Raw genomic sequence first — 17185 nt, 5'->3', positions numbered from 1 at the left:
AAACTCCACCTCACAAACACGTATTAATGTGTATAATTTAATCCTGGAAAAGGATTTTCGAATCTGTGAAAGAGAAAAAAGTATTTACTAGAATACGCGTTATTTTTTATTTACTAGAATACGTCATTCTGAAAGCCAGCATTCACATTGGGCATATTTCGCGGAAGATTAGAGAAATGCGGAACTAATGCAACCAATTGCTGATTAGAATTTCTGTTGTACACTCTAACAGAAATGCTAAACGAATTTACGATTGGTTTTCGTAACCTACGCCTCATGGGGAACCGGTAATTTCTATCGTGTACATACAATACGCGTTTGTATAAATTTAGAAGAAGAAAATCTGATTTATAATGGCCGTAACCGTTAACTTATGCCGGTGCCGATAAAGTTCAATCATAGGATTTCAATGCTTTCGTTCATACTAACTTGCCGTATTAGTATGAACGAAAGCATTGAAATCCTATAGTTGAACTTTATCGGTCTTTATCATAATGAGGTTGCTAATCTTACCGTACAAAGCACAGATCAAACTTTTTGTAACAAGGCAGATGATCGTATTGTTAATCTCATTTGATAAAGGTGATGGTCAATGCATGGAATACTTGCACAATATGAAGGAAAGCAGTAGAAACATTTTGTGGGAGTGAAAGTGATGCTAATATGTCTTTTACAAAGTTTTTTCCTTTTAACTTTAATGAAAGGCAGTTGACTAAAGATAAGAAGGAATATAAGTTTTCAGTGCCAATCATATACGTAATACTCCTATATTGCTAACGCCAATTAAAAGCTGGCGAAAACATCACGGTGTAGACGAATATCTACCTCTGACTTAGATACAACGCATGCGCACCACACTCGAATACATTATGGAAGTGAGAGATCCGACATTCACTATCTCGCTATCTTTGCACACACCCCACTTCCAAAAAGAGACTGCATTAGCAATATAGGAGTATTACATATATGGTGCTATAGATAAAGGTGTAGTTTTTAATCTAAAATATTTGCTAGCTAATGGGCTTGCGAGAGACATCATAGGTGCTATGAGAAGAGATTTTGGGTTAGAATATGTAGAATAATAATTACAATAATAATAATAACAAAATTTTGAAGCAAAATAAAAAAGCCTTTTTTTTAAATTAAAAATTTTGTTGTAAAAAGGATTGTAAGATCCACATCCCCGTATATCTTTCTTACCTTGATAAACAGTTTGACGTGCCTTTCTCTAAATATATAATACATACATCATTCAGCTGAATGAATAAAGATAAACATGATACAATTAAACAATATAAGTATATAATATATAATTTTAATATGAAAGTATATTGTTTTTTAGCGCTAGAATATTTTACTTAGTTCTTGATGGTTAATAGTTTCCTAGTTATTTTTAAAAAATAAGTATCAACATTATATAATATATTCATTTAACTCAATAAGTTTGACGAAATTATTAATAATTCTAAATACAATATAATGATACATATGTATATTTATATTTATCATTTATTACATATATAAATAATTTTGTATAAAGAAGTAGTAACTCTCATACAATATTAAAAAGGTTTTTTAAAAACACATTCGATTAGTGCACAAGAAAAATGCTTTAATTGTTATGTTTGATATGTTAAATAAATAAGATAGCAATTATCATATCACACGTATAATAATTGTTAGTTTATTTATTTATGGTTTTAATTCTTTCAACGTAAACCATTATACGCGAACCATTATACTGTTACTGGACTGACGTGAGCATTGTGAAATAAGACATGGTCATTTTTAAAAGCTGAAAATAATATCACAAAGGTGTTTTGTTTGGTCGATCTACCATCAAAGTAATATTTCGTTTTCGTACATACCCCGCTAAAAGTCTCCAATGACATTACAAACATATTACCAGCTTTTATTTGGCACGGTTTAGTTGCACGCATTAATGTGAATCTCAGGAGATGTCTAGATCTCAATGAAATCGTGTACCAGTTGCAGCTATAACTGATAATGAATTGGATACATTAATTTTTTTTATACACTTCCCATTTGTTTACCAAATGTGGCATTGACTTTTAAAAATCGTTTCAAATATTGAATACATATAAGACATACAAATCATGAAATACATTATTGCCAGAACTATTTAATCTTACACATCTTCTTTTCAATTTAATATATGTAAGTCTTTTAAAAATTAGTAGTTCAAAAATTGTTTAAACGTCGTTGCCAAACAAATGCGTACATCACATTTTGGAGTTCGTTGCTGTAATCGATCAATCGTTGAGACGTTAAACATAGATAATATAAGTGTAGCAATTGTGCTGCATTAGCAGCGAAAATTCTGATAATTTCGTCAAATTTATTGTCCACCATTACCAACTTAAATAATATATTTTATTAGATATTTTCTAAACAATGCAATTATATTATTTAAACATTTCAGAGAAATATTTACCTCCGCCATGCCAAAGCTCAAGCAAATAACTACATTTCCCAACATAATTAGGAAAGACGTTGCGAAAGTAGATGAAAGCAAATCACAAAACCTTTGCGTAAAATAATGAAACAAATATTATTATACTATTTAAATAAGTCTACACTGAGAAAAAAATATCCTAAATTTCTCTCAATAAATATTTATTTGAATAATACCAACTAAATATTTATTAAATGTAAAAATATATTTATTTGGTACAAAAAACTAAATTAATTTGATTTAATAATCACTTCTTTTTATTAAATAAATATTTATTTATTGTAAGTAAATATTTAGTTGGCAGTATTCAAATAAATATTTATTCAAATTTAGGCTATTTTTTTCTCAGTGTAAAATAATTAATTAAACTATATAAAATTCAATATAAAATTATTTTACGTGATATACAATTGAAAAAGTTACGTAAAAATATTTCGTCATATTATATATTTTATGAATATTTAATATTTTATATAATTTTCATTTTTGCACAAATATCTAAAAGAATTTGATTTACTTTACGATACGTTTGTACAATTTGATGCAGTTGATTATGCCATGGTATGCTTTATCATCTGCAGTGTCTGGATTGAGCAACGTAAACTCTGAGCTTCGTATTTGGTCTATATTATATCTATTTGATAAAAAGTAATTGTAAAAGTATAATTTTTGTTCGAAATATAGTCGTGTTTAAAGATTCTTTCAAAACTACCGTTTTGTACCCTTAAACGACTTACTTTATACATCTGAACAACGCGCAAACATGCTGAATGCAGAGTGTGAACAGACTGTCGACAGCTATCGGCACAGAGACTATGTAGAATACACTGATAAATCCGTGAAGCATCAACAGGTTGAAATATTTCTCCATGTTAAGAACATGTTCCAGATGATATAGTAACCTGGCCGAGTATGTTTCGTTCGTCGGTAAAAGCGTGTATATCTCGCTAATAATGATCGGTGGAGTAGTATAGAAAAGCCACATCGCATAAAGACCGACTGAAATAAGTTATTTTTTTCTTCATATTGTTTCAAAAGTGATGATATTAAACTAAAAAGTATATATGGTGGTTTATATAAAAATCCAATGAAAATTCAAATCTAATTTTGAAAACAAAAATACCAAATATTTTTTAATCTGTTAAAAACTCTTCATATAATAGTTTGAAGAAAAAGGAAAAAAAGAATAAAGAAGGATGAGGTAATTTGGATTAAAAAATAATTTGCTAAGGATAGATTCAAAGTGACATGAAGAAGCAATGATTTTTTTATATACCTGCTGCTAGATCTTTTTATATTATAACTTTCCGTTTGCAATCTGAGTCTTTCTTGACACAAGTGAAATTTCACTCTCAAATTTATTCGAAAAGGAAGGCAATTAAGTTCAGGTTCCTTTTCTAAAATATATTGTTAAAAATTTGGTAATTTGTAATAGAGAAGTAATCCTAAATTTGTCCTTATTTTTTGAAAGTCTAGAAGAGTAAAAGAACTTGAACGGGACGAAGGGAATAAAAATATGATTGCAGATGGAGAGTTAAAACTATGATACAAATTTTTTATTGTTATAAAATAAAGACAACTCACTTGCGTATCGTATTGTAAAGATTTTGTTTTTCTCCGCATAATACAGTAATATTTTATTCTCTGGTCCCTCGTGTATTACTTTCCAAGTCTCTTCAACATGTTCTAGAAGCTCTTTCATCTGCAGCTCGAAGAAATTGTGCGGATTACAATTATAAAAAAAAAACAAGCTGATTAACTTGATACGAATCAAAACCATAACGTACGAACTTTATAATTATTACTGAAACAGTTGATTAATTTCGTAATGATGAAAGTACACACTAAAAACGGCGAAGTATTCTCCATAATGATGCTCAAATCTGCTATTCCAGCTATCAAACCCCAAAGCTGCAGAAAATGAAAAATAGACCATCAGTTTCGATTCTAACGTTTGCTGTCGTATATATCTTTAACCACCTCTAAGGTCGCCAAACTGAGAATGAAAAACGCCGTAAAGGCGAACATCACGTTATTCTTCAATCGCGATTGAAACGGCCATTGGCCGATAATGCATAGGGACGTTTTGTTGAAATGATAAAAGTGATTATCGTACAAAGACATTTTGTTATAGCAAGCCGTAAAGGAATACTCTACGAGACAATCACATATCTCGTCGAATATTCACACCTAATCGCAGAGCTTATTCCGTATTCCCTTGGAAACGGTTGGTTTCTAAAAGAAACGGAGTACAACGTGAAAAAACGCTCAGATAATATTCCACAATTTCGCATAACAATGCATTACATATTTATAAGTAATGAGTCATATTTTTCTTAACGAAACCCTTTGTTGCGATGAAATATATCTGCGACAGACATTCTATACCCTTTGCGTTATAAATCAAGTAAAACTATAAGATAAAGACTAGTACGAAACATGTGATTCATGATCAACAATGAAACAATTTACTTTTCTTGCTTGATTGACACTTGTCTGAAACTAATCGATGTCCGAGGAATTAATTTTACGACGTATAGTATTTTTACATGTAATTTAATCAATTAAATATGCAGAATGATTCTAGTAAGCTGGATTAACTCTTTTGTAAGTTGAGATAGAAAATGTATTAGTGTGTATTTTGTGTGTGTGTATTTTTAAAATGTATTTTTTCAAACATTAGAAAATGTTCTTTTTTTCTCATAATATGTTGTCAAGTTATTAGAACAAATTATTATAAATGTGTCTTTCAAAAGTTATTTTCTGAAATAAGTTCCTGCAAATACATGTTATTCGTCCGTCAAAAATCTAAGAAAAAAATCAAGAAAATTGTGTATTATTTAAAGTTTATAGTTTATGTAGACCACAAATTTTAAAGACCTTACGAATTTTTTTATTTCTATTTTCCTAATGTACCTAACTGTAAATATGGTAAATTGTACCTTATCCACTTAGATAAATGATTCGATGTATACCAACAGATGATATGAACTTTTATCAAAGCTATTTTATTGTTGTTAGCATTTTCTAAATTAGCTTTTAAAAACTGAGCTGAACACAAAAAATAAATGTATATTGTACAATCTAGTAAACAAACTTGCAAAATTATGTGCATTTATTTATCTTGTACAATTTATTTTATATGATTTTTCTATACGATTATACATAGGTATGTATATATTAGATATCTAATAATTATAATTGCTTAATTAATAACTATGATGATAAAATGGTTATATATTTTTATTTACATTAATTATATTAAAATCGCGTTTTATAAAAAAGATGTAATATAAACAAAAAATTAGAATCTTATTTAAGAGCTTCTTGTGAGTTTGATACACTAGAAAAATGTTTGAATGCATGCATTTATTATTATATTAAATGATTAAGATTAAAAAAACAATGATATACAGAAACTCCCAGTTAAAATGACCAATTGTCCCAAATTTTGTAGAACAAGATTTTTGGCTCTCTATAGAGGCGTTCAAAAAAAAAACCTAGACAAGACATATATACACAGTATGTTATATTACAGTTATCTTGTTGAACTGACATTGCAACTAAAAAGTACGTTACATCTAACATTGTATTTACTGGATATCCATCTCATTTAAAGTATAAACATTTTTAAGCACTTAAACAACACAAACTTTTCTTTTTCTTTTCTTTGGATTTCCGACTTTTGCAATCGTAGAGTAAGGGTTTATCCTGCAGACAAACTTGCATAGCTGCACAAGAAAAATTATCCAATATAAAATGCAATTCGATAATTTTCTGGAAATATCCTAAGGTTCTGCTGATTATTTGGTCCAGAAGAAACTTCAGATATTGCCACCGTGAGTGACTGTGATAAGTCGCAATGACTCAGCAGAATATTTATTTTGCAACTGTTGGTAATTTTCTTTGCTGAAAATAAGGCTGTTCACTTTATTAATAAATATGAAAAAATTGTGTTCATATAACTTGCACATTTGTTTTAAATAATTATTAGTTAATGATTACGTTTATTATCGGATTAACATTGTGACAACAAAATGACAATTTACATCTATATTTATTACTTATTTTATTACGACTGTATTTCATGTAAAAGAAGTAATTAAACTATATCTGTGCAAAATTGATAAATTCTTTAAAAATATGTTTTTATTAGTGGGATAGAAAATGTCTGAACTTATATGTCTCATATAGTTAATATAAGATTTGGTATAGCATATGATACTACGTACTAGAATATTAAATGATATTGATATAATCGTAAAAAAGCTAAACATTTATAATTCTTTTATCAACATCCAGTTACGATTTTTATCGTAGTGATATAAGCATCATAAAGTATGATAAGGATACTTGTGCAACCTAAAAATAATATCACAATAATGTTGTATTTTAAATAATTTAAATAATCAACGAAATAATATTACGTTTGCACATACCGAACTAAAGTTTTCCATCGACATTACGAACAGCTTACCAGCTTTTATTTGGCACGGCTTAGTAGTACGCAGTAATGTAAATCTCAAAAGATCTTTTGATCTCATTGAAATCTTATACCAGTCGCAGCTGTAACTATTAATGTTTTCAACACATTAATTTTTTATATAATTTTTGTTAGCCTACCAAACGACAACATTAACCATTAAATTGTGTAAAACAACTAAAATAAATTTTTTTTTTATTTTACATATCTTTTTCATATTTAATATCTATATTTTTTAAGTTATTTAAATATTATTTGCTAACAAATGTAATCGAATTGCGTACATTACATTTTGAAGTCCGCTGCTGTGATCAATCAGTTTTTGCGAAATCAAACTCAGCAAATATATGTGTAGCATTTGTATTAAATTACCAGAGAGAACTCTGATAATTTCGTCCGGTTGCTTGTCTACTAATATCAGCTTAAATTACATAACTTTATTAGGCATTTTTCAAATAAAAAACCAATTATCACACACATTTGAGGCTATCATATATGTATCTTGAAAGTTTACCTCAGCCGAACCGAAGCTTAAGGATATAATTACATTTCCCAATAGAAAGAGAAATGCTATTGAGTAGCTAGATGACAACACATCGGAAAGTCTACATGTAAAATAATTAAATATAAATAATTTAGTTTATTTAACAAAATGTAATATAATCTGTAAGTGATTAAATTTAATACAAAATTTAACATAAAATTCACACATTTAAATTGACATGAATTAAGAAATTAGGTATTTTACAAATATTTTGTCAGTTCTATCATACTGTGCAAAATGTGCGCGGGCATAATATGCGTGCACACACACACACACATACACACACACACACCTCACAAAATATTTCTAAAATACTTACATGTCTTCGTATATGTACATATGTATTTATATGTATATACATATATATATAAAATACGGACATTAAAGCCTACATTAATACTAACTTTAAAATATGTTTGTAGGATTTGATGCAGTCAATTATGTGACGATATGCTTCATCATCCTCAATATTTGGCTGAAGTAAAACAAAATCCGAGCGTTGTATGCGCTCTATGTTATAGCTGCTTAAAAATTATAATATTGTAATTTTTTGAAAGAGATCTTGATGCAGCCTTTTTCGCGAGGGCAACTCACCGTAAGCATTCGAACAATGCACAAATATGCTGAATACAAAGAGTGAACGTTGTGTCGACGGCTATCGGCACAGAAACTATGTAGAATACGCTGATAAATCCATGAAGCATCATTAGGTTGAAATATTTGTCCATATCAAGAACATGTTCCAATCGATATAGATATCTAGCCTCATACGTTTTGTTCGTCGGTAAAATCTTATACACCCCGCTAATGACGACCGATGTCAGAGTGTAGAACAGCCACGCAGCGTAAAAGACAACTGGAATGTTACTTCTCCTTTACATTGCTCAAAAAGTCGTAATATTTTTACAGAAAAAGAATGGAGTTTATTTAACATGTATATATGTATGTATGTACAAAAAGATAAGCTAGTATTTTTAGAACAGAAAATAAAAATATTCCAACTTATATATTGTACTTTTGAAGATATTTAAAAAAAAGAAAAAGAAATTTTGGGTAATAATAATAATAATAATGTAATAAGAACGGATCAAAAGAGGGAGTAAAAAGATAATATCAATCTTTCATTTCTTACCAGATGTGCAGTATTTATCCGAAAGAAAGAAATGAGTAAATTATGCGTGTATTGTACAATAAAGACAACTTACTTGCGTATCGTATGGCGAAGATTTTGCTTTTCTCCGCGTAATGCTGTAATATCTCTTTCTCCGGACCCGTATGTTTTATCTTCCACGTTTCTTCAACGGCCTTTAGAAGCTCTTTAATCTATGTAGCTCGAAAAAATAATTCGGTGTATAATCACATAACGATCCGATTAACTGTACACGGCAAAACGTAAGAATACAAACTTTGTTATTAGTAAACGCACAATTAATGAGCTTCAGCATCATGAAACAATCTACCAGTAAGGGCGAAGCGTTTTCCATGATAATGTTTAGATCCGTTATCCCAGCTACTAAGCCCCAAATCTGTTGAAAATGAGAAACGTATTATCAAACGTACATCGATTCTAACGTACCCTTTCTTTATATTATATTTCTTCAAACACCTCAAAGGCTATCAAACTGAGAATGAACAAACATGCTACGGCGAACAGCACGTTACCCTCCAGTCGCGATTGAAATGGCCATTGGCCGATTATGATCATAAATCTTTTGTTGAGGTAATAGTTGTGATTGTCAAAGAAAGACATATTGCAGTACTGAGAAACCAAAATATTATTGTTCAGAAATGATCAGATATTTTGTCGAGTATTCACGTTTGTCGCAGAGTATATATTCTTGAAATAGTATTTCCGTATTCTTTTGAAAATATTTTCAAAAAGAAAAGCAACGCTACGACAAAACAATGAGATATATTCCGTAGTATACCCTAATCACATATTTATGAATCTCTCTCTCAATGGACGACTCTTTTTGTGATTGAAAAGGTTTATAACTACGACTGTACATTGTATATCCGTCGCTTTATAAATCGAGCAAAGTTCTTAAAACTGTAAGATAAATGGTAGTAATCTGCAAGCAAACTGCAAAATCACAAAAATGAAACTGTCTTATTTTATTTAAACCAAAAGATCCAGTCAGTATATTACAGGAATTAATTTTATCGAGTTTATTTAAAAGCGCTGTTTTTAAAAAAGGATATTGTTCACAGTTCTAAAATATATATTTTTCAAGATACTATTATACAGTGTTATGTAAATCGTAAATTACCAACAAACTTTGAATAATTTTAAATAATCTTTTCACTTTTATTATTTTATATAATATTTGTAACTGTATACGGTCTGTTATTTACTTGTGTCACTTGTCGCCACGAATACAACTGAATGATGTAGGCAATGATCTGTCAACTGATGATATTACAATGTTAACAGATTGAAGAAAGAATGAATTATATTAAATAAGAATAAACTATAAGTATATACAGACATACGCAGTACATACATATATATTTTCCACTTTTTAAAAATAAATTTTAATTCTTGTATTAATTATTTTGTATTAAAACTTTTTTAATAAACTTATTAAAATTTTTCAACAAATTAAAGAAAGAATGAATTAGGACCATAATAATTTTTAGTCAATTTATGTACAGATATCCACGCTAAACATATGTACATAATTTCTATTTAATTTTTCAATAAACTTTATTTTTAATAATAATTATTTTTTTATTTTATTCAAATGTACAATTTACTTAAATATTATATATAGTTGTTTTTTTGTTCAAACTTTTTTAATCTAGTTTTTGAGGCGGGAGACACATCATTATATTATATTATAATTATACCATATTTATTATATTATAATTTATTAACAAATTTGAAAAAATTGTATCTATGTAACTTGTACATTTGTTTCAAATGATTATTTATTTAATAATTATATCTAAATAATAATTGTGGCAACAAAATTACGATTTACGTCAATATTTATTATTTATTATGATTTTATTTTGTGTGTAAAAGGAACCTATATCGATACAAAATTGATAATGTTTAAAAAATGTTTTGATTAGTGCACTAGCAAAATGTTTTAATTTATACAGGGTGTTTGGAAAGTAATGAAAAATCTTTCGTACAGGGGGGCAGAATGGACTAAACTGAGAAGAAAAGTCGTGTACTGTTTTACAATTTTTGCAATAGTTAACAAGATATTAATTACTAAAAATTGTCGAAAATTGGTCTTCAATAATTTTTTACTCAAATACTATCAACTTTACAGAAAAACTGAAAGAGACAAAAATTGTTTATTTTCTTCTCATAAAACTCAAAGAATTTTTTCAGAATTTTTTATCAACTTTTTAGTATTGCATTTTCTTATTTTTACCAACATGAAAAAATACGGTATTAAAAAATTCTGAAAAAATTTTCAGAACCTTATGAGAAGAAAATAAACTATTTTTGTCTCTTACAGTTTTTCTGTAAAGTTAATAGTATTTGAGTAAAAAATTATTGAAGACCAATTTTCGATAATTTTTAGTAATTAATATCGTGTTAACTATTGCGAAAATTGTAAAATGGTAAAGGATTTTTCTTCTTAGTTTAGTTCATTCTGCCTCTATGCGAAAGATTTTTCATTACAAACACCTTATATATTTGATACAGTAAATTAAATAGTTAATATACGAGGATAATAATGATATTGATATACCAGAGGCTATATATTTATAATTCCATTATAAAACTTCAGTCAACCTTCATCTTACGATATTTATTGTAATGACGTAAGCATCGTGCAGTATGATAAAGATACTTTTAAGATCTGAAAATAACATTACAATATTGTATTTTAAATAATTACCGAAATAAGTAAATGTTACGTTTACACGTACCAAGCTAAAAGACTCCATCGACATTACAAACATATTACCAGCTATTATTTGGCACGGCTTAGTAGTACGCAACAAAGTAAATCTCAAGAGCTGTTTGGATCTCCTCGAAATCTTATACCAATCGCAGTTGTAACTGTTAATACATTTTACACTTTAGAGGTTTGTTCGCGTCGCATGCTCCAACATGTTCCAATATGCTCCTACACGGAGAGAATTTTTTTTTATTTTTTTCCTGAACTTACATGAGATTTGTAAAACATTAGCATTCTGTTCACATAATCTTATAGTATATAATAATTGCTACTCGCTTACTACACAACTTGTACACGAAGAGAATTTTTTCTTAGAATTTACCCTGGAAATATGATAGTCATGGGACAATATTGTATTTCGAAGAATTTTAATGTAAATCTCTCTCATTCATTGATAAAATTACAATAAAGTATAAAATAAGTTTGATTAATTTTACTGAAGTGGTAAAAATCTTTAAAATATTGTATATTGTACCACAACTATCATATTTTCAGGGTAAATTTTAAAAGAAAATTCTCTCCGTGTACCATAACTATTACTCACTTTAACGCGCTTGATAGAGTGAGTAGAAACTATGGTAGGAGCATATTAGAACATGTTGCAGCATGCGAACAAATCTTAGTTGTTTATATATAATAATTTTAGCCTATATATACAAAATGACGACATTGACCATTTAATTGTTTAAAACGAAAAATAAATATATAAAACAGCTGAAATATATTTTTTCTGATTTTACACATGCATTTTGATATATTCTTTTTAGATTGCTTACTGACTAATAAATGTAATTAAATTGCGTACATTACGTTTTGGAATCCGCTGCTGTGATCGATCAATCTTTGAGAAATCAAACTTAGAAAATATATATGTATCAATTGCGCTAAATTAGCAGAAAGAATTCTGATAATTTCGTCCAGTTGATTGTCTACCATTATTAACTAAAATTACACAATTTTATTAGACGTTTTCAAATAAAAAAGCAATTATCATTTAAAGCTTCCATATACGAGGGTAATTTGATAAGTAACTTGTTTTGTATACTAATAGAGAGCGACAGCGACATCTGTATATACCATCGTATACTACCATCTTTCAAACGACGCCAAAATTTCAGAGTGTTTCATGCGATAGTTTTGATTTAACAGTAATTCGTAGTGAGCGTGTTTTGGTGTTTTACGATACAATGAAAAAAGAGCAATATCAATTTTTCTGAGGGGTTAAAAAAATGGCAGGGCCGTTGAGAAAAGTGTATCCTCCTAAAAAGAGATTACGGTGAAAAATAAAAAAGAATTTTGTGAAAAACTTGCGTCTTCATTACTAACACAGGTACTTATTGATTTGCCCTCGTATCGAAAAACATCAAATACGCTCACTATGAATTGCTGTCAAATCAAAACTATCGCATGAATCACTCTGAAATTTTGTACGACGTCGTGTGAAAAATGGTAGTACACGATGGTATATACAGATGCTGCTGTCGCTCTCTATTAGTATATAAAACAGGTTTGCGGTCTACTTGACGCTACAAACGCTTCGAAGCATTCTTTGATTAGTCAATTCGTAAAATTCTTTGTTTTGATTGATTGCTCAAACGCTTCGAAGCGTTTGTAGCGTCAAGTGGACCAAAGCCACAAGCTACTTATCAAACTACCCTCTATATATATTTCAAATGTTTACCTCAGCCGCGCCGAAACTCAAGGATACAATTACATTGCCCAATAGAAAGAGAAATGATGTTGCATAGTTAGATGAAAGCACATCAGAAAATCTACATGTAAAATAATGAAATAATTTAGTCTATTTATCAAGATTAATACATAAATCTCAATTGAATAGAATAATTTAAAAGATATCAAGAATTAAGAGTAAAAGCTGATTGTTAGTTGCTAATATTTATTAATCCTTACAAAATAATATACATTAAAACAGACGTTTCGACCACAATTAGATCATATTGTTATACTATAACGTTCAATGTTGTTATACTATAAACAATTCTAACTGATACTTCGTAAAATTTCCATACTTATTACATATCATTTAAAAAGCCTAATTCGATTCGTTTTTATAACACGCTGAAGCGGTAAAAATCATTAAAATATGTTACTTCTCTCTTCTTCTTATGTTCCAAATGTAGTCACACACACAAACTACGTTAATACTAACTTTAAGGCATGTTGGTATGATTTGATGCAGCCAATTATGTTACGATATGCTTCATCATCCTTTATATTTAATTCGAGTAATGCAAAATCCGAGCCTCGTATGCGCTCTATGTTATAGCTTAAAAATTATAATATTGTAATTTTGTGAAAGAGATCTTGATGCAGCTTTCTTCGCGAGGGCAACTCACCGTAAGCATTCGAACAATGCACAAATATGCTGAATACAAAGAGTGAACGTTGTGTCGACGGCTATCGGCACAGAAACTATGTAGAATACGCTGATAAATCCATGAAGCATCAACAGTTTGAAGTATTTGTCTATGTCAAGAACATGTTCTAGGCGATATAGAAACCTGGCCGAGTATGTTTCATTTGTCAACAAAAGCGTGTATATCCCGCTAATAATGATCGGTGAAGTAGTATAGAAAAGCCACATCGCATAAAGACCGACTGAAATAAGTTTTTTTTTGTAATTATGCAGTATAAGGAACCATCCTCCAATGACCTTGACCTTGAGATATGTTGTCAAGGTCATGACCCCGAGTGATCTTGAACAAATTTTAGCTGTCGCTAGTTGTTCAACATTGTTGTTCAACTTGTGAGACAACATATGTCAAGGTCAAGGTCATTGGAGGATGGTCCCTTATACTGCATGATTACCGTTCTTCATATTGTTTCAATTTGTTTCAAAAGTCATGATATTGAAATAAAAAGAATATAGGTGGTTTATATAAAAATCCAATAAAAATTCAAATCTAATTTTGAAAATCGTACAGATTCCGCTAATGATGATTGGTGTCGTTGAGTAGAAAAGCCATGTCACATATAAAGCAACTGGAAATATAAGTCACTTCTTTTCCTTTATATGTTTAAAAAGTTACGCTATTTTAATAGAAAGAAAACGGAATTTATTCACTCAGAGAAAAAAGTCGTATCAGTAACTATAAATTTGTAGTGAAATAGCGCCTCAACTATATACATATTATTAAATTCTAATAAGAATACTAGATTAAGTGAACTAAGAAAATATAGTACATTAACCATATAAACAATTTATAAATGGTTAATATTACTATATTTTTTTAGTTCACTTAATTTACTTATTGTTGTTATTAAAGCTTTATAATACATAGTTACAAATTTGTGTATGCATTTCTTATTTATTTTTGTCTTCTAAGTTTGAAACCAACGCTGTCTTTTATTGTAAGCGAGTAATTTCCTTCTTAGGAGAAACTGAACTCTATTACGTTCCTCTGGTGACAAAGCTGCGTACTACTCGTACTGAGCGACCCTTTAAAAATTTTTGTCTAAACTAGAAAAATGTAATTGTTATATCTATTTGCATGAAGTCCAAGTAACTACTCAATGTAGTTGAGTCACTACTTCACTACCAATTAATAGTGCATACAATTTGTTACCGTGACTATATTTTTATAATATTCAGCACTACTTTAGTTTCTATTACTTTGTAAAACTAGTTACAGGTACTTCAATTGCAAAAGTTGCCAAATTTATAGTTGCTGGAACTATTTTGTTTTCTCTCAGTGTTTAACAAATCAACGAAAATGTAGGCTGCACATTAAAAAAAAATTACAAACACATTTTTACTTGTATAATACTCTTGAAAACATTTCGAAAAAAACGAAGGGAAAAAAGCATTATTTTGTACAAATAATAATAACATAACAAGAACGAAGTAAAAAAGTGAGTAAAGAGCTAGAATTAATTTCTCATATATTGCCAGATATGTATCCGATAGAAAAAATGAACAAATTTTAAAATAAAAGTAACTTACACGCGTATCGTATCGTGAAAATTCTGCTTTCCTCTGCGTAATGCTGTAATATTTTTTTCTCCGCATCTGTATGTTTTATTTTCCATGTCTCTTCGATATCCTCCAGAAATTTTTTCATCTGTAGCTCGAAAAGATCACATATAATCACAGAATGATTCGATTAGCTTCTCATACAGCTGAAAGATACGAACTTTGTCATTAGTAAACATGCAATTAAGGATCTTTATAATGATGAAGCTATTCACTAGTAACGGCGAAGTGTTTTCCATGATGATGTTCAGATCTGTTATCCCAGCTGCTAAGCCCCAAAACTATCGAAAATCGGAAATAAATTAACAGTGCTAATTTTAACGTTTTCTTGTTGTGCGTTTCTTTAAACACCTCCAAGGCTGTCAAACTGACAATGAACAAACATGCTACGGTGAACATCATGTTACCCTCTAGTCGCGATTGAAATGGCCATTGGCCGATTACGGCCAGAAACCTTTTGTTAAGGTAATAGTAGCGATTGTCAAAGAAGGACATTGAGAAACCAAAAAGTAATCGTTCGAAACGATCAGATATCTCGTCGAATATTCACGTCTAATCACAGAGTTTATTCCTTTGAAATAGTATTTTCATATTCCTTTAAGAGGTTTTCAAAATGAAAAATAGCGCAACGAAAAAGCAGTGAGATGTATTCCACAGTATCATGCAATCACGTATTAATGAGTAATGAATCGCGTTTCTCTTAACAAACTCTCTTTGTGATAGAAGAGGTCTATAACTACGACTATACATTGTGATTCATCGTTTTATAAATCAAGAGAAAAACTATAAGATAAATGATAGCAAGATATACTCAAACTGCTGCAGAATTGCAAAGCTGAAATTGCAAAACTGTCTTATTTTATTCAAACAAAAAAATCAGTCTATATATTGGCGTAATTAATTTTATCAAGTTCAACATTTTTGCATTATATTTAATATACACGATGCTGCTGCAGATAGAATTTGAAAGAGAAAGAATGTCTATAAGTTTTCTTTTCTTTCTCTCTTTTCTTTTTCTTTCTTTGCTTCTTTGTCTGTCAGTCTGTTTTATAAGACATTAAATTTAGACATTTTTTAAACTTAAAATTTAATATTGACTTTACTTATTTAGATTATATTTTTTACATTATTGACCCACACATTAATATTTTATCAAATTATCGTAAAAACTTTTTACTGTAGAAGTTTAAATAATTTAATTTTCAATTAGGGGTAAGAAGTTATTATGTGCCACAATTTTCTAGAAAATTCATATTAATTTTAATACACTACAAATTTTTATATTCGATAAAGAATTTTGCTCCTATAGTGTAGTGTTATTTGAAGCATAATTTGTAGCTAACTTTTAAATACTTTTAGTTATATTTTTTCTACTTTTCTTACACTATTGGAGAAGTATCAAATTTAACATATATTGCAAATCCCGAATGGTCAACACTCAAATTTTTAAATTAATTTAACACAAGATGAATATGTAAGAAGGTTGGACAAATATTATGTAAGAGAATAAATACAAAAAAATAATATTGACACAGTTTGTAAACAAACCATGGAAATATATTTTTGTTAGTTAAAATTAACTATTATCTGGAGACACGATAGTGTCTCGGCGCTAAGCCAAGCGCAGCGACACTGTCGTGCCTCCTTTACGTTAATTAAATTTATTAAGATAGAAATTTAATTGAAAATTAACTAAGAAATGAGAATAAGAAATATAATATTGTAAAGATTATAAAAGGTTAAAATTTTTGATAATACACAT

The 17185-nt window shown here is 29.0% G+C and overlaps 1 protein-coding gene across 1 annotated transcript; it reads right to left on the bottom strand.

Moving 5' to 3' along the window:
* Window positions 1-1744: 1744 nt before the first annotated feature.
* LOC108727401 (uncharacterized) lies at window positions 1745-15918 on the bottom strand. The gene is made up of 10 exons (XM_018455518.1): window positions 15775-15918; window positions 15585-15704; window positions 15394-15511; window positions 13787-14048; window positions 13111-13201; window positions 8910-9029; window positions 8709-8826; window positions 8098-8359; window positions 6916-7048; window positions 1745-1795 (listed from the first exon to the last, which is right to left on the bottom strand). The coding sequence occupies exons 1-10, from the start codon at window positions 15916-15918 to the stop codon at window positions 1745-1747; spliced, it is 1419 nt and encodes a 472-aa protein (XP_018311020.1).
* Between the last annotated feature and the right edge of the window lie 1267 nt (window positions 15919-17185).

The sequence above is a fragment of the Mycetomoellerius zeteki genome, unplaced genomic scaffold (assembly GCF_001594055.1).
Source record: "Mycetomoellerius zeteki isolate Tzet28-1 unplaced genomic scaffold, Tzet1.0 scaffold49, whole genome shotgun sequence".
Lineage (NCBI taxonomy): Eukaryota > Metazoa > Arthropoda > Insecta > Hymenoptera > Formicidae > Mycetomoellerius > Mycetomoellerius zeteki.
The sequence above is the reverse complement of the archived record's forward strand: the minus strand, read 5'-3'. Positions and strand labels throughout refer to the sequence as shown.